The sequence below is a fragment of the Saccostrea echinata genome, unplaced genomic scaffold (genome assembly GCF_033153115.1).
Source record: "Saccostrea echinata isolate AGI-Se365-2 ecotype Australia unplaced genomic scaffold, CSIRO_AGI_Sech_v1 ptg000015l, whole genome shotgun sequence".
In the NCBI taxonomy this organism is placed as follows: Eukaryota; Metazoa; Mollusca; class Bivalvia; order Ostreida; family Ostreidae; genus Saccostrea; species Saccostrea echinata.
This window is the reverse complement of record NW_026889764.1, coordinates 1,085,678-1,109,024: the sequence shown is the minus strand read 5'-3', so window position 1 is coordinate 1,109,024 and position 23,347 is coordinate 1,085,678. Positions and strand designations below refer to the sequence as shown.

Sequence of the window (23,347 nt, the reverse complement as noted above, 5' to 3'; positions counted from 1 at the left end):
TCATCTCTTTGTAAAAAGGTCTGAAAATATCTCACAAAAATATATTGCTGAGAATTCAGGAATCGGTGAAAAATTAGAAACAAGAAGGTTCTGACAAGCAAACAGAAGAAAACACCCGAAACAATTGTTATTTTGGACAGAAAACAATATGTTACAATTAGAACAGGGGCTTCATTTGTTTAAGTTTTGGATACAGAGGAGACCTCCTGACCTACACTACATGATGGAAAACAGGGGGTGATGGATGTAAACAACAGAGGATACATGATCAACTCAATGTTTACTGGGATAGAGAGCAGCTCACTGCCAGACTGGGTCACCAGAGGCAATACTCAACAGGAACTAGAAGGGGGTTAGGAATTAAAAGGATTATCACAAATAATCTACATCTCTAAATCTCACAATCCAAGTTTATCTCAACATTTCAGCTTCAGATTAAACTATAAAATTTACATTAAAATAATCAGATAAAGAAATTTCACATTCTTAGAGAGAGCTAGAGAGAGAGAGATGGGGAGGGGGTATTTGAAAACTACCCTCTTCAAAACTCTAGTATGGGTTCAAAGATCTATGCTTCATGAGTGCTGTAAATTTATTATACTAAAACATGCATGATATTTGACAGAAATTAATTTTTCAACAAGATAGCATTGATTTGATTAAGCACATTTCTGAATGCATATACAGTTGAATTTGGGTATCTTGAACATGGATATCTCGAATACCATGAATATATCTGAGTAATTTTGAGGTCCCAACTACTTATTCATTAAGTATTTTACCCGGATCTCTCGAATCCTCCGTTATCTCGAGGTATTTTCTCAGCCCCTTCGAGTTCGACATAATGAGGTTTGATTGCATTAATGAATAAATGTACAAGACATCTAGTGACGTACTTGACTTAGAAGGTGCTTTCCACCAAAGGCTCTAGATAGATTAACAGCCAAATGTAATATGTTAACACTATGATATCAATGAGGATGGGCGTAAATGGATTCTTTATATTCATTTACCAAAGGCAATTCCTTTAAAATTCTTTATAAAATGGAAGAACTATTTCTTTTCCTCTCATAAATAATTTGGTATAATGATTGTTTTCATATTTTTAAATTTGAGAAGGATAACTACAATTTCTGTTCTTTCTTGCGTACCCATAGTGAGATGCTTTCTTGGATTGGTCCTGTAGCATTGATCTTCTCTACAACTGCCCCTGATCCACTGTATTCTATCCAGGCTCCTGTCACTCGAATCCTGGTCTTGGCCACATTTATGGTCTTGTTGCCATTCAAAATGAAACGATGAGTTTCATTCTTTAAAGCTGTTAACAATTTTAACAAATTTTTATTAAAATCTGAGTAAGGATTTCAAAATTTGAAAATCAAATCATGGACCTATATACTATATACAGCTGTACTAAGGAGTATCTCACAAGAAATTTTTTAAAAATATAACTTTTTAAAAATATATCTCTGATATTATCACATATAACATAACTTTTATCAATCAAAAATTATTCAAAATATGTCATTTGCACTGATTATACTCTTAAATCTTTGTATTATTTTGTTTATATTCAAACCAACACATGCCCCTGACCAGCCTTATTTCAGAGTTTTTGTCTAATTGTGATGACTGTTTAAATTTTTTACAATTATGCTTTAAAATTTATTGAACATATATCCTCATAAACAATACGAACAAGTTACATTCATCAAACACTAAAATCTTTACTGGGAATAAGCAGTTTGAAAAACTTGTAAGGTTATGTTTGACATTTTCGGCAAATAAACATCTGAGGAAGTTGCTTATCCCGTTAGTATAGAATTCCCTGATCAAATATTCCAAAAGAATAATTCATTTTAAAATGTATCTCTAGTGACAGAGGCCATGCATAGCATTCAAAAAAAGTACCTAGAAAATTGCCATCTTCATCAAGTCCGGACACTACACCGTGCTGTTTTATCACAATTTCTCTTGCTCCAGTTGGAATGGTATGAACATAGTTGTACCCTAAAGAAATCAATACAATTATCAATGATAAAAACTTGTATTCTACTGACACAAATTTATTTACATCACAGTCAATGACAAATACAAATTTCTTTGCTATTTTTCTCCATTTTTCCTTCATCGGTTACTCAGGGTAGATACCAATATACAGTAAAAACCATGTTATCTCAAACTCAGTGGGGCTGAGAAAAAGATAGCTGAGGATTTGAGAAATCGAGTTACTGGTAAAAGACATAAAGAACAAGAGACCCAGGGGCCACATCGCTCACCTGAGCACTCTGGCTAGAAAAAAGCAGAAATCAGTTCAGTCTTGAAAAGTTTAAATATAAACTGGTTTGTGTGTGTGTGTGTGTGTGGGGGGGGGGGGGGGGGATCATGATTTGTACAAATTTGAATCTACATTACCTGATGATGCTTCCATTTAAATATGACTATTCATGGCTTTGTTGTTCTTGAGAAGAAGATTTTTAAAGATGTTCCCTATATATTCCTATGTAAAACTTTGATCACCCATTGTGGCCCCACCCTACCCCTGGGGGTCATGATTTGAACAAACTTGAATCTACACTACCTGAGGATGCTTCCATATAAATATGACCAATCATGGCTTTGCTGTTCTTGAGAAGAAGATTTTTAAAGATTTTTCCTATGTTTTCTTATGTAAAACTTTGATCGCCCATTGTGGCCTCACCCTACCCCCGGGGGTCATGACTGGAACAAAATTGAATCTACACTACCTGAGGATGCTTCCCTATAAATATGACCCATCATGGGTTTGCTGTTCTTAAGAAGAAGACTTTTAAAGATTTTTCCTATATATTCCTATGTAAAAATTTGATCCCCCATTGTGGCCCCACCCTTCACCCGGGGGTCATGATTTGAACAAACTTGAATCTACACTACCTGAGGATGCTTCCATATAAATATGACCCATCATGGCTTTACTGTTCTTGAGAAGAAGATTTTTAAAGATTCTTCCTATGTTTTCTTATGTAAAACTCTGATCCCCAATTGTGGCCCAATCCTAGCCCGGAGGTCATGACTGGAACCAACTTGAATCTACACTACCTGAGAATGCTTCCATATAAATATGACCCATCATGGCTTTGCTGTTCTTGAGGAGAAGATTTTTAAAGATTTTTCCTATGTATTCCTATGTAAAACTTTGATCCCCCATTGTGGCCCCACCCTACCCCCAGGGATCATGATTTTAACAAACTTGAATCCACACTACCTGAGGATGCTTTCACATAAGTTTCGTATTTTCAAGCACAGTGGTTTTTGAGGAGATTTTTAAATGATGCCATTAATTTTTCATGAATTCACAATTATTTCCCCTTGGAAGAAGGCGTGGCCCTTCATTTGAACAAACTTGAATCCCCTTTACCCAAGGATACTTTGTGGCAAGTTTGGTTGAAATTGGCCCAGTGGTTCTTGAGAAGAAGATGAAAATGTGAAAAGTTTACGACAACGACAGACAACGGACAAATTTCAATCAGAAAAGCTCACTTAAGCCTTCGGCTCAGGTGAGCTAAAAAGTGGTTGGGACTTCCAGGCCATTTCAACATTCAACTTATCAAGGGTTTTTGAGATATCAGTGTTCAAGATACAAAGTTAAACTGTATTGCAATTCCTCGATTTGAATAAATAATGTAGACGATGACTTGGAATAAAGAATATGTTTCTAAAGGCTATCATAGATATTATAGATGACTATTCTACTCTGTTTCAACTCTTAAACAGCCTTACCATAAGTTAAGTTAACCAGGTTGAAACGATTGAAGACTCGCTCCATGCGGCATGTTGAGTTGTCACCACCACAAATGCCACATCTGTCTACCACCATGGTGGAGCCTAGTTTATTGTCACAGCCGGCTTTCTATGTAACATCAAATATCTCTATTTTAACATGATAGTACAGCTTCACAGAAATTTCATTTAATTTTTGTTACAAAGATCTTAAATATAAACTTATTATTTAATGTTTTATTTAAATACAAGCCATTACAACAAATGAAGTTGTACTTTACTTATGAGTTTAACTTTTATTGCTATAAGATCTTTTTTTTTACTACCTGGCACATGCCATTGACACACATATCAAATGTATCAGGTCCACATTTGGTTCCATCTACAACTTTGTCTTTCAGAAGATAGTAAGCAGAACTAGAGGAAGCCCTGCAGTATAGCTTACAGACATCTTTCAAGCGAACTGTAACACAACAAATAACTCCATTCTTAACAAGTCAAAAAAACAGAGAAAAATGTGTAAACCTGAACATTGTACACTTATTTCTTCTATAGTTACAAATATTTCTAAGTGGATACACAATGTAACTGATGTGGCAAACAAAATTTTTTTGTTTTAATGGTTAAAAGAATCCAATTTTGTGAAAATTTTGAATGCCTTAACGCATGTCTTAATTTTCTGTTTGACGACAACTAACATACTTCCTGCATACTTTGGGACCCATCTGACATTGGATGGAAGGCCTTGAAATTTCAGGCTGTTGTCGAAAGCTGAACACTGTATTTCACGGAAGTCTTTGCTGCCAGGGTCACAGGGCTACAAAATAAAAACCCAATTCAGGGTCAAAAACATTACACAATCACACAATGAGGTTCATATAACTATCAACAAAAACAAGTTATCAAACATCCAGGGCTATAAACAAAACAAAAAAAATTGCAAAGGGGAAAAAATACACATCCCCTGACTTTGAGGCTATTCAACCCTGTTCAAGCACCTAGATTCCCATAAACACCAAAATACTGCCAATATGGCAGAACATCCTGGGAATCCAATAATTAATGTTTATTTATAGGAAAAGATGAACGATTTTGAACCTGTTCAACTCTTGGACTCTGTAGGCATGTTGCATTATTCACACAGTCTTCTCATTTGTTACTATCACTCAAAACAGTACCCCGATAGGTCTACTCCTGATAGCAACACCTGGTTTATGTTTATAATGGCCATTGGTTCATCTAAATTTTTTAAAACTTCATGATTAATTCAAAAATTACAATAAAAAAACCCCTCCTCCTCTATCTAACAAAATGCTTACTTGCAGAATCTAACTGGAGAACCTCAAACTTCATACCTTAACAAAAAAAAATCTTTCTGCTATCTTAATTTTGTTACTTCCTAAATACATAATTGTCAACTTTGCAGGAGAGACTGCTGGGAAGTTGTAGGTTTTGTTGCACTGCATCATGGGAGATCAATAATTAAGGTATTGTTGTGGGGTCGTTGACTCCCCTGCACTTGAGCACCATTACAGATACATAAAACTTGCATTTTATCAGTGGGTAAAAAAGAGGAAGATGCTGAAATGTTTCAGCTCTCTGTTCCCGTTCAAGGCCCTGTCTTACCTTGGTATTACACGATTTATATCTGGTTCTTTGTCCGGTGCAGTACCGACCTCCATTGGCTGGCCTGCAACAGAAAACATGAGTAGGCAACAAAACAAAGAATACAAAAGACCATCATTAAATAGCTCCAACTTAGGGAAATTTTACATCTTATTCACAGAAGATTTAATTATAAACTATTCTGCTTATCAGAATATTAAATAAAACATGCTTTCAGTTCTGTACATGCACACTGATGGTCCCTCTTCATTAAAGGAGGTGTGGCCTTTATTTAATGATTACTTCAACTCAATCCAGAATTATTAATTATCTTCTTTAAACATTGCTGAGGAAAGGAAACACACAGAATGACCTAGCTTCATGAACTTACTCAGGGTTGTTACATTTGCGGATGGCCATTCGAACCCCTCCCCCACAGGATGTGGTACAGTCACCATACATCTCCCAATCACCCCAGCTTCCATCAACTCTTTTGGGGATTGATTTTGCCACACAAGCTCCATGCTGGCACCACTGCATAAAAAAAATAAGCAATGTATCAAATCACAGTGTCAGACAAATACTTAAGAGAAAGTAAAAAAAATAATTTTATTTGCTCTAATAAACTTTTTATATCTGTCTTCATTAATCAGAAAAAAAACCCGGAAATTATTGACCAAATTTCCTAGATTCCTTAACATTGTTTCTGAATTCATGAATTTGAGCTCATTTCCATCTGAAGTAACGAAGAACAACCAGGTCTGTATATCTAACATGCACCAAGTGATTATTAGATGAAAAGAAACAAAACATCTGCATCATATTGAGATGATTTTTTTTGTAATCATTAAGGGATTTATTAAATCTGAAACCTGGAACATGTGATAAATTACCGATATCACATTTGATTGTCTGTGACCTTAAGTTTCAGGTTAATCAGATCAAGGTCATCATCTCCCCTCCGCCCTCATGCCAGCTTGCGTTTTGCTTTTCTTGACGTCAGTAATCATTTACCGCCTTATGAACAGGTTTTGTTTTTCATGATTTTGATGTCAAATAAAAAGGCGGTTACAAAAAGAATGTGGGGTACATATGCAGTGTAATAAAACTTGCCCTGACTTATTTAACAAACCCTGCCCAACATGGTCAAACTGATAAACACAATATAATAAAGGTTAATCAAATGAGATAAATACCTTTTATCTTACTAAAAAGTGTTTTACTTATAAAAACTAAGTTTTAACACAACAGCACTTCAGCTTTATGACCGAGTAATAGAGAGGAATGAAGTCTATAAAGCCCTGAAGAGTTTACACGCTAAAGCACCAAAACACCTTTAAACATCTGTTCTCTTGTATGAACTACATCTAGGAGCAAAATTATTTATTGAAGACAAATTTCAAAAGATCTTTTAATTACCTCCCCTGTTGACAAATGTGTCTCCCTTTACAGAACTCTCCAGGAAATAAAAAACGGTATTGGGTAAATGATCAGATCTTATGATGATGAGGCAACAACTTTATAAAATTTCCTGCTTCTTGGTGTAGATCTTCACTGATGCTGTGTGGGGTATTCAAAAAATGTTTAAATATTATCAAGGGGGATAAGTTTTGAGAGGAGGGGCCTGTAAAACTCTTTAAGATTGCAATCTACCTCCTAGTTTGTTTTAGAAGTCACCAGAAAGTAGGAAACTATAAGCCTGGATCCATTAAATTCAGCACCCTATGTACTGTTTATGTATTAATGGAGGATTTACAAACTTTTCAACAGGAGTCATGAACCCCAGGATATGAAGTAGGCCATTTATCTGTCTGCTACAAACCTCTAAAAATACGTTTCAAATTTGAATGTAGTATCAAGTATATCACAACCAACCAGTCTTGTTAAAAAGATTATAAGACATAAATCTATTAATGCTCCTCATGTAATCTTATTAAAAAATATTTTTAATGTGTGTCCATCGCTATCTTTAGCAATATACAATCTTTATAGGCTCCACAAGATGATAATTTTATTAAAACTTCCTACATAATGAAGATTGATCGATTGTTATATATTCACAAATTTCATAAGTTCAGGAGCACTGCATGTAGTTAATGTCATTTTTGGCATCTTTTAAGAAGTCTGATGCTAACATATCTTTAGCAAATTATGCAGTATTAGCAATGTAAATAAGATTTGAGATTTAAAATGTCAATAAAATCTGCAAGTTTAAGTTTTAGACACCCTCCCCATCAAATTTGTGTAATTTCCAGATTAATATTTTTCTCTATAATAAACATATGCAGTTCTTCAATCTGCATACAGGTTGAAAACTTGCCTTCTTCTACCCCAGAAAATCTTTGCGATAACATGTGTTGATTAAAAAAAAAATTAATCTTGATACAAGAAGAAAAAAAAGTTAGTCTGGTTTCACTTTTCAGTAATCTTTATGCATACACGTTAGATATTATGATTTACATGCAATTGAATAAACATCATCTCAAACAGTAACAGCAACCAGGCTGCCAAATTTCCCTGTTTTTACAAACACAAATTAATTTTTGTCTAAAGTGCAGGGTTACTACAAAGAACATTACACCATTTCTTGTTGGGGAAACTCTTACACATCTGCAGTAGTGCAAAAAAGTCAACATGTTTTTCTCTCATTAAATAAAGTACAATTTACAGCTTGCAATAAAAATTAAAAAGTGCTTAAAAATGTTCTGGTATACATCAAATATTACAAGTCATTAAAATCAGGATCTTTTCAGCCTTTTCTTGTCAAAATATTGTTTTGTAAAATAAAGTTGCTACTACTGTTCAAATCAAATAAACACATGTAGGGACAATAACACCAACAAAGTTTAAAGGTAGAGAGCTGAAGTGATGACATTTGGTAGTTACGGGCAACTTCCTTGACAATTGTAGTAGTAACGTTATGGGACTAAAGGGACACTACTCTACCTTGCCCATTCCACATCTGGTCCCGTCTGCCCACGGCATATGGAGAGTCTTACAGCCTTTGGATTTGGATTTGCTATCTGTACACCAGAGTCGCTTACAATCCAGCTGTAACAGAAAAGTTACGTTCAAAATTTATGAAGATTTAAGCAATGTTCTCCTTACCCAGTATCTATTAAATCTCCATTTATGAAATGCAATTTTTTAATGCAGAGAATTTTTCAATTTTACCATATTCTGTTCAGGCATAGTTAAAGATAACAACAAGTGTTTCACAGATTTTTCCAAAGCGAAATACTGAAGATAATAAGTTTGTTTTTTGTCTTCTAATGATTACCATATAAGGACAGATCTTAAAGTTTGGTCCAAACATGAGGGCACACTGTTTATCAATGCCGTATAGTTCTCCTGGTTCACCTTTCTCTGATCTTTCTCTTCGTCTTCCAGGGCGATCCAATAAACATTCCGCAGAACCTGCACTGCATCATACAACAAAGCATGTCAAGGACATCATACAACAAAATATCAAGGACATCATACAACAAAACATGAAAGGACATCATACAACAAAACATGTCAAGAATATCATACACCAAAATATCAAGGTCATCATACAACAAAACATGTCAAGAACATCCTACAACAAAACATGTCAAGGGCATTCTACAACAAAACATGTCAAGGGCATCCTACAACAAAACATATCAAGGACATCCTACAACAAAACATGTCAAGGACATCATATAACAAAACATGTCAAGGACATCCTACAACAAAACATGTCAAGGGCATCCTACAACAAAACATGTCAAGGGTCAAGGACATCATAGAACAAAACATGTCAACGGCATCATACAACAAACCATGTCAAGGACATCATATACAAAACATGTCAGGAACATCATACAACAAAACATGTCAGCATCATCAAATTACTAACATACAACAAATTATAACAAATCATAAGCACTGTCATACAATAAAACGGGACTTATTGTGAACTTTTGCTCTACAAGTTGCTATGTCAGGCCACCTAAACAACTGACATAATGCAAGCCAATTGACAAATTTTTTATACATACAAATACTTTTAAACATCTTTAATCTAATGATAAAATTAACACAAATTATACATATATACATTCATATGTGTATGCATATGTGCACTCAAGGACTGTATCATTATATTTCAAAGTATATAATGTCACACATACATAAAAAAAATCGAGAGAAACTGACTGAATAGTAAAAATTGAGGACTTTTTTCAATAGGTGTTACTTTCTCCTACCGTAGATTCGTCAGCTTTTATTTATAACTCATTGACAACACTTACTCAATGAACCTGGTAATGAGTGAAGAGCTACAGTGGGACCAGGTCCAGGGACTGGTGTTGTGGTCCAGTGTGGGGGACATGATATGGTCTGAGTAGGGTCCCTTTAAAAACTTTTTACATCTCTTGTCATCATCGTGAGGCAAACTGAATCTGAAAAAGACAATAGGAGTGAAATAATGGCACACATTCAATCTCAACAGATTTTCATGATCTTTAAGGATGCCAAGTTTGGATGCTGTGATTAATATTGGAGACTTGACTGCAGATACCTGGATTTATATCTTAAACAAAATAAAATGCACAAAAATAATGTATTTAAGAGTTTTTGTGACCCTGCTGTTGTACCAGGACTCAATGAAGTATTTGCTTCCATTAATTAGCAACTGATACATAGAACAAGAATGTAATTCTTTGTTAGTTGTACGACACCTTGACAAAACATGTCACAAATTGGACATGATGCATGGTGGTGAAAAATAAATCAATTAAAAAAAAATCTTACGATCCCTTTAACTGATTTTCTGAATTTTAATTAAAATTTCACAGTTGGCAAATGCCTATACAGAAGATTACAAATAAAGATACAAAGGAATACACTTAAGCTTGATGTAATAGAGTCTACTGTAAAATTCTATAATTTGTTTTTAGCAATGAAGAATGCATAACTTGGGACTTATATCTTGTCTATCAATCATATACCAGTGCTTGCATGTTTTCTTCCTGCACTTTTAAGCAGGTTAGCTGTACTTCATGCTGTGTCATTAATGTATCATCATCCAAACAGATCCCCTCAAACAATAGGGTCCAATGATACCATACCAGCACTGCTTTGAAGTGCACACTTATGATTTGTCAGTTAGTAACCTTATGTCAATTTTTTCAAAATAAATTCAAAAAAAGGTAGAATGTCAGGGTCTCCCAGCTGCTAGCAACATGACATCAAACAATTATGAGGTGTAATAATAGTTCAAATCTCCTGATAGAATCTGCTCATTAATCTGATAAATAAGTGGCTTCACAGGTTGATGGGTTATATAAACATAAAACATTTATAAGAATGTCAAACATACAGTCAGGCGATAATCTACTGCACTTCACTCAAAAAGGCACTCAGTTACCTTGGAGGCTTTAATCACACCTGGTAATCCTAATTGAAATTCTGGTAATTTAATTACGGAACAATACTAGGATTCGTGATTTTGCAGTTTGTCTGAATCTCCCCTTCACATGCAAATGTTGTATGGACAGTATACAGATCCATGGGGATAATTTATGAATAGGCACAATTTAACCTTCCTTCAACCCTCTTAGTAACCATCATAACCATTAGTAATTTTAAAGTTAAATTTAAAGCTTAATGAAGATTTCAAGGCATTGCTATCCTTGAGAAGATTTTTGAAGATTTCTTCCAATATATAAATCTGTAAAATTTTGATCCCCTATAGTGGCCCCACCCTTCCCTTGGGGCTCATGATTTGAACAGATTTGAATCTTCAATCTTTAAGGAAGCTTTCACATAAGTTTCATCTTTTCTGCCCCAGTGGTTCTTGAGAAAGTGTCGACCTTTATTTAAACAAACTTGAATCCCGTTCATCCAAGGATGCTTTGTGGCAAACTTGGTTGAATTTGGCCCAGTGGTTCTGGAGAAGTTGACAATGTAAAAAGTTAACAGACAGACATTGGCAGGAGCTCAGTTAAACCTTCATTTTACAGAGCTGAATATTTGCATATTATTTTCTCTCTCAACAGTCCAAGACCTAATAGCACTAACATTCATATATAAAACCTAATATCTTCAATGTGAAATATTCAATGAATTTTCTTTCCAAATTCTCCTTCGTCTCCATCACAGGATGAAATCGTCATAATATTTTCTATTTAAAATACATAAAAAGTCACAGACTTCTAAATTTATTCAGTATCCCGATAAACCTTTTTATTCAGTGAATCCCATGACTTCATAAATTGCAGCAATTTTTGTCATTTCTATCAGTTCTTTAATGATAAGACTGGCTGATTACTTTACACTTTTAATTCAGGTTTGACACAGTTATCCCTTATAAACCCGCTACAGGAAGTCTTTCTGAGAGCTCCCTCCAGGTATGTCTGCAAAATTCTGCATTTTATCGCAATTATTTGTCACGGAAAATATTTGGATGCTGAGAATCTTCATAAAACATTTGCTGTGTACAGAATTCAAACCTGAATCTAACACTACTTATCAGCATTAATTGCTACAAAATTAATTTGAAAAGAATTTTGAAACAGCATCCATAAAGTCTCAGATAAAAACTTCCAGGAAGAAATTCTTTAAAAGCCATTCAGTGCTTCTTGAATTTGTTTCTCATACAGCAGATCACTTAATATGCCCCCTAGAACCTCACTTTATCTTTCACTAAAACCATAAATAATGCATTTGGTGTAAACTTATTATTGGAAGGGCAAGCATTTAAAAAAAAGCAACAAAAATAAAATGCCTTAGTACTGCTACTACACTCAGAAGACCTTGAGTTGGACCATACATCACAAACACCTGCCACCCTTACCCAAACTGACCCATGGTCAATACAATACCTAAAATTAGTAACAAGAAAAAACAGTTCATGTTTTCTGTAACAACAACCAAATTTTAATAAGGCAATGATACAATAGCCACAGCATGACAAGCAGTCACTAAATATCAGCTTCTACAATTTCATCCCAACAGAGAGAGGGTTGTGATTTATTAATGCTGTGCTATCAACACTGAAAGAGATTAACTGCTACTTCCATATACTCTCAAGTTTGTCAAGAAGTTGATGAAATTTTCCAATGAAAGTAATTAAAAGAACAACTTAGAAATATGCATGCATCTAGTTATGTGCTTGACAATGATTACTTGACCCCATATTCTTAAGATCTGTTGTGATAACATGGGTATCCCTTTAACGTAATCTCAACAACCAATTGGTGGAAAAAAAAGAAACTTTATATGTCCCAGAACTCTTAGCAGATGAAAGTTCAATGCATTAATATTAGCCTAGCCTGGCAGTGTCACCCACTACGAAAGTCCACCTGTCTATGTGACCTAAAAACTGTCCCCCCTCAAATTGGTTACATGTATAGGTTCAACTGCTGTTAAAATGGACAGGAAATGGAAGAGCCGATGTAGGTCAAGAAATTCACACCTGTGTAACAAAATGACCTGTCAAAGGATCTGGAGAAACAGCAGCAAAACCTTCTCTCCCAACACAGTACACAAATCCCCAAGTAGACATTACCAATATTTTACCTGTGCACCGACACGCCACGGATCTACGATTTGTAGGTCAGCGTGAAGTGCACAGTAGTAGTAAGAATAAACGTTAAGTGTCTTCCGATTCAATGTCCAACACTCATTCATAATAATGCATTTTATCAATGAAGTTTTCTCTGCTTATCAATATGCTAAGTCAGCATTTACTTTGAACAAATCTTAACAGATACGATAACTACATATTCATACGATAAAGAGCTAGCTCTGTATAAATAAAGAGGAGGATATTGATGGCTTAACTTGGTGAAATATTGTCATTTTAAATTAACTTTTTATATTTATCTTTACACGTCATGTGTCTAAATCAATCTCAATAGAGACACAATTAGGACACTTAATTAATTGATAGAAAATATTTTCACAGAAAATCTGATGAATTACTCTTTTGTTCTTTTGAGCCTTGTATTCATGATATATTGTCATTCACAAACAACACTCATAACAGTTTATCCCATGTCCTTCCTTGTAAAGGAAATTTAAAATATTGAAATAGCTTTTTTAGTTTTTGATGAATGATTATTAGTTAACATTATTTATGGACAATAAATACTAGTTAGCAAGACATGCCTATATCTAAATGAATTAAATGTGGTTCAATTTAGTAGCAAATAAAATAAAACTGCAAAATTAGAAAAGAACCTTGAGCTTATATGTTTGAACATCAATTATATTTCTATTGATACAAGATCCACGATAAAGACTTAACAAGCTGCAACCCATGGAAAAAGCAAAGCATATAAACTTGACAATAAATTTTAACTTACACATGTCCTAGTTCATGAGCAATGGTGTAAGCAGCACTGATGCCGTTATCTTCAATGATCGAACAACTCCTGCGTGGGTCACACATGGTCCCTAGTTCTGCTAATCCTGTAAAATAACATCAAACATTCTCACTGTCATTAAATCATAACATGTAGGGACCATGCCAACTGAACAGAATGATATTAATGTACATTTAATATATACTAATTGCAATTAATATAATACATGTATAAACTTTTCTAACCGAAATTTGTCAAGTTTGAAATCTGATAAACTGGGATACAAAATTAAAAAGTTATTTTACTTACGCAGGATATTTCGACATGAAAAAGCCAATTTTATAAATCTGTAGTCTGTTGCAACAATGAACATGAATGTACCCAACTTTTAGAAATATGTAACAAGATATCAAAATGATGGGTGAGTTAAAATTCCAGAAAATACTTGTCCCTTACAATATGCAGTCATGACTTCATTTCTTTGGCATCTTTAATTTCCTTTCCAAGTGCCCCCTAGTTCAAAACCAATAATGTTCAACATTTTCCCCTGCAGGGGAATTTTTGCTATATGTGACAGTATGGTTTCCTCTGGTGTAATTTGTCACCAAAGATTATACAGAGGTATCACAACTGAACAAAAGATCCAATCCCCAAAATTTAATTACCTTTTTTTTGGAAACATTTTTTTCTCCATTCAATTTACAGGAAAAAATGTATAATCATTGTGGACCTAGGTTCTGGGATTTTCTCCTTGCTGACTGTGCTATGTGGGACAAAGACTAGTGAACTTATGACACAATCACAACATCAGCAGTCTGGTATGTCCATATACATAATGATGTGACTTGATGGTACCTGGGAAGAACTACATCATATCAATACCCTACTGCCAATACCTTGTTCATGTAAAGTCTGCAGTCCCTAAAGAACATAATTCAATTATTGAGACTGTAACAGGAGAGGAGAAAAATGTGATGGATCAGACAAGGATTTGAACCCGGGCCCCCCGAATCTCTAGTCAGGTACTCTACCAACTGCTATCTGGCCACTGGCAATCAAGCCCATCTGATGCCACATTCTTCCCTCCTTAAAGGTCTTCAACCCCCGAAGACACCAACTCAGGCTCTTCCCTGGCAGGTCTTTCACCTGTCACTTCCAGAAAAATGGAATGACCATACCAGGATTCGAACCCAGGCCCCCTGAATCTCTAGTCAGGTGCTCTACCAACTGAGCTATTTGGCCACCAGGGATCAAGCCCGTCTGACAACCACAAGACAATTTAAGCATTGATATGTGATCAATTTTTCACTTTTGTCAATCAAATGCTTTGAACCAACAGATTAATAGACCTGTGTTTTCATTTCAATTTGGGCTCCTCACACCATGAGCTTTCTTTCAATGAATGTTTATGAAAGTCAAATTCTTCCTTGACATCTCTTGCCAACAACTACTGTTCCTCTGCTACCAATATTTATCTATGACCTTGACCTTTCTCTTGACCAATCATGCTCTATTTAAGGTCAAATTCACCTCCTCACAGAAACCCAAGTCAGACATCCAGACTCAGGCAATTACAATAATGGCCTTATTTAATGTCTGAAATTCATGTCATAGCTCCAGTTTCATCAAATAACATCATTAAACAGTCCCCACTTTTGGCTTAGAAGCATATAGTTTCTGAACCAGCAAAAAATTAAAGTGGAACACATTAAACAACTATATCTGCAGTAGATTTCATTCCACAGATACCTTTTTGGGTACTTACAGAAAATAACAGATTTCAATAACAGTTTAACCTTTGCTGTCTGTTTGATCCACAAAAATCTATGGCAATTAGAGCAAAATTTCAGTTGAATTTTCATGTGATTTCTCTTATTCTATTGTAACATGGTTGACTGATAATAAAAGAAAAAAATTCTACAGGATCATAATTTACCATCATAATGAAGTTAGTTACTCTAAATTTCTCCTTTATTTAGTTATTCTATTCTGTTAATTTGTCATTTTGAAGCATAGCATCTTTTTAAGTCTACGTGATAGATGTGAATTTTTCTCAGTAATCAGTTAAATGTTGCATTGATGTTGATCAAGTAAAAGTGACAAAAAGTTTACATCCTTCCAATTTGAATGGTGTATCTCTAAACTCTAAACACGAGGTTAATTTGGTTCCAGGTGCATGTTTAATGATTACTCCAGCACCCCAGACATCATAAATCCTCTGGACATAATTATCAGTAATTAATTAACAACCTTAGCTGGCCGGGTGTGAACTTAACTTGACCTAACATGATCAGGCTGTGAAATATGTGACTATAACTCAATTTCCCCATCAATCATGGTTATCTGAGCTCTTGTCTTTAGGGGGCTATAATATTTGTAATTAAATGGGACAAAGCATCTTGACCAGGAAGGCTGAGTCTTCAGTCTCTTTATAATCAGATAATGACTTCAGTGTTATTTTATAACAAAAAAATAATTTTGCAAACGAAGTTTCTAAATATTTGTAAAATTACTGTTATTAATATTTTTGCTCCTCTTATTGTAATACTACTGTCATTTTTATGCCTCATCCAAAAAAAAAAAACAAGAATGAGCATGAACTAGTATCTAACACAAAAAAAAAAAAAGAAAGAAAATAATAAATGGATTGTCAAACAAACAAAAAAAGATTAGATCCAACCATGAATTCAGCTTTTTGATTTTCAGCTAATTATGGTGCTTGTCTAAATTTAGTGCCTGTCACAGGAAGTGACTAAATGTGGCAGAATATTTCTGATTCCTACGACACCTTGAGTTGTTAGGTTACCAATGTCCTACAAATTCCATCTGACAATGTTTAAGAATATTGAAGTCTTGACATGTAAAAATTGATGGAGTTTTCATATAGTTAGGACAGCCTGCTCTGACAAGTTACGTATTTGAGAGACCTGAATTGACATTAAAAAGGGATTTTAAGTACACGGGAACATGTCTTAGAACACAGGATAATCTATTTTTAACTCTGAACTTACCTAGTGTGTCACATTTGTATCGAGATCTGCATATGTTCTGTCTGTAAAAGATGAAAATATTTCATTCTTATAATTTATTAAAAAAATATAAACAAGTTACCTGAAACAATGTGACTTTTTTACTTTTATTTTGACATAACTCTGTCAGAAAATCAGGATTCAAAAGGTCAACAACAGTTTTCTTAGAAGTGAAATTCCCTTCCACAATCTTCTGACAGGTACAAACTCTGCGTTAATTGTACAGAAATAATAAATCAAATAATTCCTAGTCAATCTGAACTTAAAACTGACAGTATTCACACAAAGTGCATTTAGTACCGTTTACGGTATCTTTCATTCATAGTTTTAAAATATGGTAAATCTTAATTAAAAGTGTATTTCATGTAATTATAATTATCCACATTTTTCAAATAGACCATGATAGTTGTTGGGGTGCATATTCTGACTCAGAACAGAAATAGTAGAACATAAAATGTTACAGTAGTTAATTAAGAAGCTTTTAAAAAACATATTATTGATTTTTTAAAATTAATTTTCTTTCAGATTAACATGTAAATATCTAAACTAATTAATGCATGCCACAAATATCAAGCAGATACAGCATCCCAAATATGGATGGTAAATTTTCATTCTTGCAGGTTTGGTTCTGCAAGAATGGTTAAATTTACTTGGAAATGGATCTGCTCCCAAATCTTTAACCTGGTCATTCAAGCAGAAATAAAACATTCAAAGCTTAAACAGTAGTATGCATCTCTATATGCATCAATGCAGCTATATCATCCTATCAAAGCTTTATTAGTTAGGAAATGTTCCTCCTCTAAAAAACTTAAACCTCACCACTTGTTCTGATATACAGCATCCAAAGCATGTATAGTAAGTAGCATGTATAGCAGTATACATCTCATGTAGAATCCTCCCTGATCTAGAGGACAAGGAACAGTTTACAGTTAACTGTGATCTAAAAATTATCTCTTTAAAAACTTTCAGTCTGGCCTTTCATTTTGAAATCATAGGTCAGATGCACCATCCAGTTGATGACTAAGTAGAATGCATCCTTCGATGACCATGCAAGCAAGATCAGTCCAGAATGTGCTTATAGTTACTTAAAGAAATGAACCTACTCTAAAAACTTTAACTTGGATTGAGAGAGCAGAGCATGAGATCATCTCATCTTCATTAAGGTGAGTTTAAAAAGTACACATGCATCTATAATTAATATACTCTGTTCATGTACATGTAGTCTATAGCCATAATTATGTAAACACATGTGCACACAAACAATGATCACACACACACACACACAGAATTTCAGTCCATCATCAGTAGATCTATACAAGATGAGGAATCCAATCCTTAGGTATATGTATATGCCTTATTTTTTCTTGATATATTGCCCCTGCAGTAGAGCAGACATGTAGAGGTGTTGAACCATTACTCTTAACACCCAGTCAAGTCACACATGGCACTATGCCACCCACATCTGATGGACACTCCCCCAAGCTCCAGCCAGTAGCCAACAAAAAATACATCTACATCGTACAGTGATTCATCTGAATATTGTAGGGACACATATACACTGGTCTTGTCTGATGCTTTTTTTTATCACTTAATTATCTGGTAAAAGTTTATCTAAGTTCAACTATGAAAAGTATAAGCTGAAGCTCTCAGCATCTTAAAGCATATGAAAAAGCAAGATTTAAAATCAAATATTTATGTTCAGAAATAAAAAATTACATCAGAATAACCTCTTCAACAATGTACATTATGCAGAATATAATAACATGCTTTAGCTATAGTGGCAATTAAAGGAAGCGAAGGACATTGGCCCTGTGTAGCTCATGAAAGAACACATTTAGGACCATAAAGATCTGCAATCATGTCTGAAGCCATGGAATTAAGCTCTCTGATTAATGTTTCCTTCACACCATCTTCTTTTAAATAAATCTCTTTGCTTAATTAACCCACATCAGAACTAACACCATGAACAACTGAAAAACAACCAAAAGGCTTTAGTTATCTTCCAAAGAAGTTATTTTGCTTAACTATTTATGGTGCAATGCTGGGATGATGTCCTTATAAGGAATAGGTATACTGTTCATTTGAATACAACAAAGATACTTTGCTTGCATCTATGGACTTTCAGTTAAACTCAAAATTTAGAAGCATTGTACCATTAGCTAGCATTTCATATCAATTACAAACTGGAATAGTGATGTCTTAACTTTCTTAATTTCTTTGCAACTCCCACTAAGTTTTGTAATTCTAAAACATCATCTCAACCCATTATTTGCAAAGGAAGTACATAATTTTGGGACATTTCTGTTTTTCTCAATTGTCATTCAGTCATGGTTACCTAAACCACAGATCAAGACAGACCAGCATAACCCTGGACCAAGCACCTGCTACTATTACCAGAACAATGACCCCCTTAAAAATTCTAATGAATGAAAATATACCCTCCTCCTCATTCATCAGAGGCATCAAATTTAAGAGGCCAAGTGACAATAATCTATGTAAACAAGAAACCTATGGCATTGCCCAAGGCTGCTTACTTTTCACACGCAACTTGCTGACAAAATCTTTCAAAAAATGTACATGATATCTTTCTTTGAATTATAACAAAATGTAAAGATGACTTTTTTAACTTACATATTGACTGATGGGCTCATAATAATGTATGCTTCAGACATTAAAAAAAAAATAAATTGTTACAATCCACAGAATTCCTTCTCTCTTTTACTTTCTTTTTTAAAAAAAGGGTGTTCTTTTTTTTCTCTTGGTATTTTTTGGGGGGGTACTTTTTTTTTAATTTACCAAAATTCTAATTTTCATTACAGAGATTTAGTATTATCATGAATTTATTTCAGTATGTAGCAATCTTGTTACCCATTCATGTCACAATCCTTTTTGCAACAATCAGCTCCCAGGTGTTTATAAAGACATTGGAATTCTTACTCTCCTGGAGCCGAAGTGAATGACCAGTAGAAGAGCTAAAAAAGAACTCTGCATCCATCACTCATCCACCGCAACAAAGCGTGAAAATCAACAAGACTTTTATTTGTTTTTTTGTTCTTGATGATGACATTATGATGTAAAATTTCCCTAAGCTCATTCTTAAATGTACTGAATGAAGTTGAGCTGTATATGAATTGGTCCGTCATTCAATACACACACCAAACATCTGGGCTGATGGTTATAGCAAAAGATTTACGTCAGAAAAAAAAAGGAAGACTTTTTTTTGCCAGGAGACTGACCGATTGGATCATAACCTAATTTTGGGGGGACTTGGAAAAAAATTCTACTGGTGATGGATTCCAGAGATAGCCTTTGATATTTACATCTCAGGCAGGCCTCTTTTCACACTAGCTTTCCACACAAAGATACATTTTTTTTACCATTCTTGAGCACAAACACCTTGTGCAACAATTCAATATAATAATCATAATTTTTTGTGCAATCAGTATGAGATTGGCAGGGAATATCAAAAAGCTTTTGCGACTCAATTTTTATAGGCAATGCCTTCATTTCCTTTTTTGTAAAACAAATATCAACACATAATATTTCAATTTTTCTCTATCAAATATAAGATTTATCTTCTAATTCATCCTTTGGACCCAGGCATTTCCTTCTTTGAGAGGTAAATTAGGGTTATGCATGTGCGTTAACACACAATCAAAATACCCAAATCTCTCAAAGAATTGGGTAAGTGACCACAAAATTTTGAAAACTCAGTAAAACTAACTGCTGATTCAAACAGCATATTTGTGGCATGCAAATATATGCTAATCCATCTTTATCCCATTGGCAGCTCTTCTTAAAGATGGGATGATATGGTGGTTCAAAAATATATTTCTTTCACTGCAACAAAAAAACCTAACACAGAAACTGGATAAAAATTGATATTCCTTGCCAAACCAACTTTTATAGACAATACTAGCACTCAATTAAGCCATTTAACTTCCTTGGAATATCTCTAATGAGTCAAAAAAAAAGGACAACTGACCTACCTAGTATAATATATATATATGACATTTTAGAGAATTTATATGTTCTTTGATGGAACACCCATTACCAGCTAATGACCTTTCATCTTCAAACGATGCATACATTAAAATGGATATGCTTTCAAATTATAATCCTTCCGTATTTACCCAGTGATTAAGCATTTACGCAGATGATGATTATCGCTTAAAGATGTTCCAGAGATTTGTATTTTTTCCCCATTGTGGATTTATTCAGCAACAACTTAAGAGTCTGTTTATTGTGGCTACAGTAAGAGTTCACTGACACCTAATACATTGAGGAAAATCATTTTGTATCCTACTTACCAATGACAATCATAAGTCTTGAATTGCCAACATTAACCTAAAATTACTAAGCTTTCACAATTTGCCGAAAGTGAAAAAAAAAAATCCACAGAATAAATGGTCCAAAAACAGTATTTTTAAATCAGTAAAATTTGAGGGAAAGTCCATTTTTAACATATACCTTTACACATTATAAATTTGCCACGTTTTCAAAACTTGTATACATGCAATGATTCTATCATACATGCAGATGCATTTTCATGCCAGACTGTGTACTGTTGAGGGAACAATAATTTTGACTAATAATATATAAATGGACAAACAATTTTAACCCAACTTGACCACTTTTATTAAAACCGTGTTCATAGAAGATCAGCAAATTTGTGACCCTTTAGTGTTAAATGTCACCTGCTGGATGTGGTTTTATTATGTATGACCCAAACTGAACATAAATGTCAACAAATAATATATTCACCTTCATCATAATGGGGTTTATTGATGTTTAATTGTTTGAAGATCAAAAAGCCGTATTTTGAGATATTTAGGATTTCCCTGTCATCTGATGGTGAATTGGGTATAGTCAAAGCTAATATAATAGTTATGACTCATAAATATAATTAATTCAAAATGTATACAGTAATATAAGTATAAGGACAGATTAACTTAAAAATACTACCACTCTTGACCATTGATAATTAATATAATACAGAACCATTTCAGCCTCCAAATTCAGTTAAATGTAAGGGAATCAGGAATTACTACCAATTTTCTTCAAGTTGTTTAGACACAAATAAAACCTATATTGAATCATTAGCTGTCAATAGGAAATAAACTTGCAGCTATTATCTGCCCAATTACACATGAGATAGTGAATCTAATCGAGCAATAAAATTAAAGTGTCTCTCGGCCAACGAAGTCAGGTTAACCTAAATCTCCAAGAAACATTTCTTGATTTCAGCCCTGAGATAGAGCCTCATTGAACACAAGGCCCAACTCTACACAGTTGGCTTTTTGATAAAGTAACCATGCATGTAACTCAAAGACAGCACAACTTCTCGCCACAAAGCAGACATCTGCTGATTTTTTTTCACTTCAAGAAATTCTTCTGCTCATGTCATTGTGTTCCATTAATTATATGAGTTTTCAACCTTTCTGCATTCTGCACATCATTTCCATGCAAACTGTCTGTTCCTGTAAAACTGGATCATGGGAGAATATGCTAGCATCTATTCATCCTGTCTTCTCTATGTTCCAGTTGAAGATTGCACTACTTGTCATCAACTGTCAACTTGTTCAATATTCTGGGGATAAATGTATTTTGTGAGCTGTAATTGTTCTAGAGAGACAAAAAGTAGGAACAAAGTTTATTATAATAGTGTAACAGTGCTAAAGGGGAATAGAATTATAATTATTTATCTTTCTAATTTTTAAATGAGAGGCAAGCATTGGTGTAATGTATTTCAGTCATCATCAAGTCACATTTAGAAAAGGGGGCACCTTAAAACATAGAATTTTACCTATATATGTCGGTTGGCAGGAGATGCTCACTCCTCCAGGGCTCGACATTAACGCTTGTCCGCTTGTCCGGTACCAGTGAAAAAAAAATACGGACAAGTGAATATTGCTGGGCGCTTGTCCGATTGGACAAGTGCATTTGAATGTAAAGAAGTCTCAAAATAATAAAAAAGAACGACTGTCGAACGTTTACGGTACACTGTAGTTCAAAGACGGAAGCAGTACGTACCTAATACCGAACTTCGATCCCGATATGGATCGCTATAGTTGAGTTCACACTCGATCGGGATCATCGAAGTTCACTAATTGCATACTACTGCAAAGGCATGGAATTTACAAAGTTTGGATTCTGTTTGATGTTGACAGTCCATTTATGTTGTTGTTAGGACAGAAAGTCTAGATAAAATTTTGTGTTATGTGTTTGTTGTATTTATCAATAAGATCATGAATCAATCCAGGGATAGACATTAACTTTCAGATTTACTTGCCCTTCGGGCAAGTGATCTCAAAATCTGACTTGTCCGAATGCAAAACTTTGTTGCCCAAATATGGACAGAACTTCAGAAGATTTTTTTTTATTACTGTAAATGTTATGACAAGAAAAAATGTAACCAAATACACTATTGTCAATTTGACAAGGTGAGGTACCTGAAAAAATTTCGATGCTGCGTTTGTACATAAATGTATACCACTGTCCTTGTAAATTTAATGTTAACACACACTGCCATATAGCAATAACCCTCCGTATTAATAAAATTCATATTTTTAAAAATTATTTTCGGTAGGATTCTTTTTTGAATCGTGATTTTCTGAG

General features: G+C 34.2%; 1 protein-coding gene and 1 non-coding gene across 2 annotated transcripts in view; both read right to left on the bottom strand.

Annotated features, from left to right (window-relative positions):
• The window catches only part of LOC133187973 (A disintegrin and metalloproteinase with thrombospondin motifs 9-like), a 91,611-nt gene that overhangs the window by 31,742 nt on the left and 36,522 nt on the right, over nt 1-23,347 (bottom strand). The window contains 12 exon segments of the mRNA XM_061323365.1: nt 1,152-1,318; nt 1,912-2,010; nt 3,760-3,889; nt 4,086-4,222; nt 4,462-4,576; nt 5,386-5,449; nt 5,756-5,898; nt 8,311-8,415; nt 8,645-8,786; nt 9,642-9,791; nt 13,701-13,806; nt 16,712-16,752. Coding sequence (XP_061179349.1) covers nt 1,152-1,318; nt 1,912-2,010; nt 3,760-3,889; nt 4,086-4,222; nt 4,462-4,576; nt 5,386-5,449; nt 5,756-5,898; nt 8,311-8,415; nt 8,645-8,786; nt 9,642-9,791; nt 13,701-13,806; nt 16,712-16,752 — 1,399 coding nt within the window.
• Trnas-aga (transfer RNA serine (anticodon AGA)) lies at nt 14,870-14,942 on the bottom strand. Its single transcript has one exon. It is a non-coding gene; the product is annotated as a tRNA-Ser (tRNA).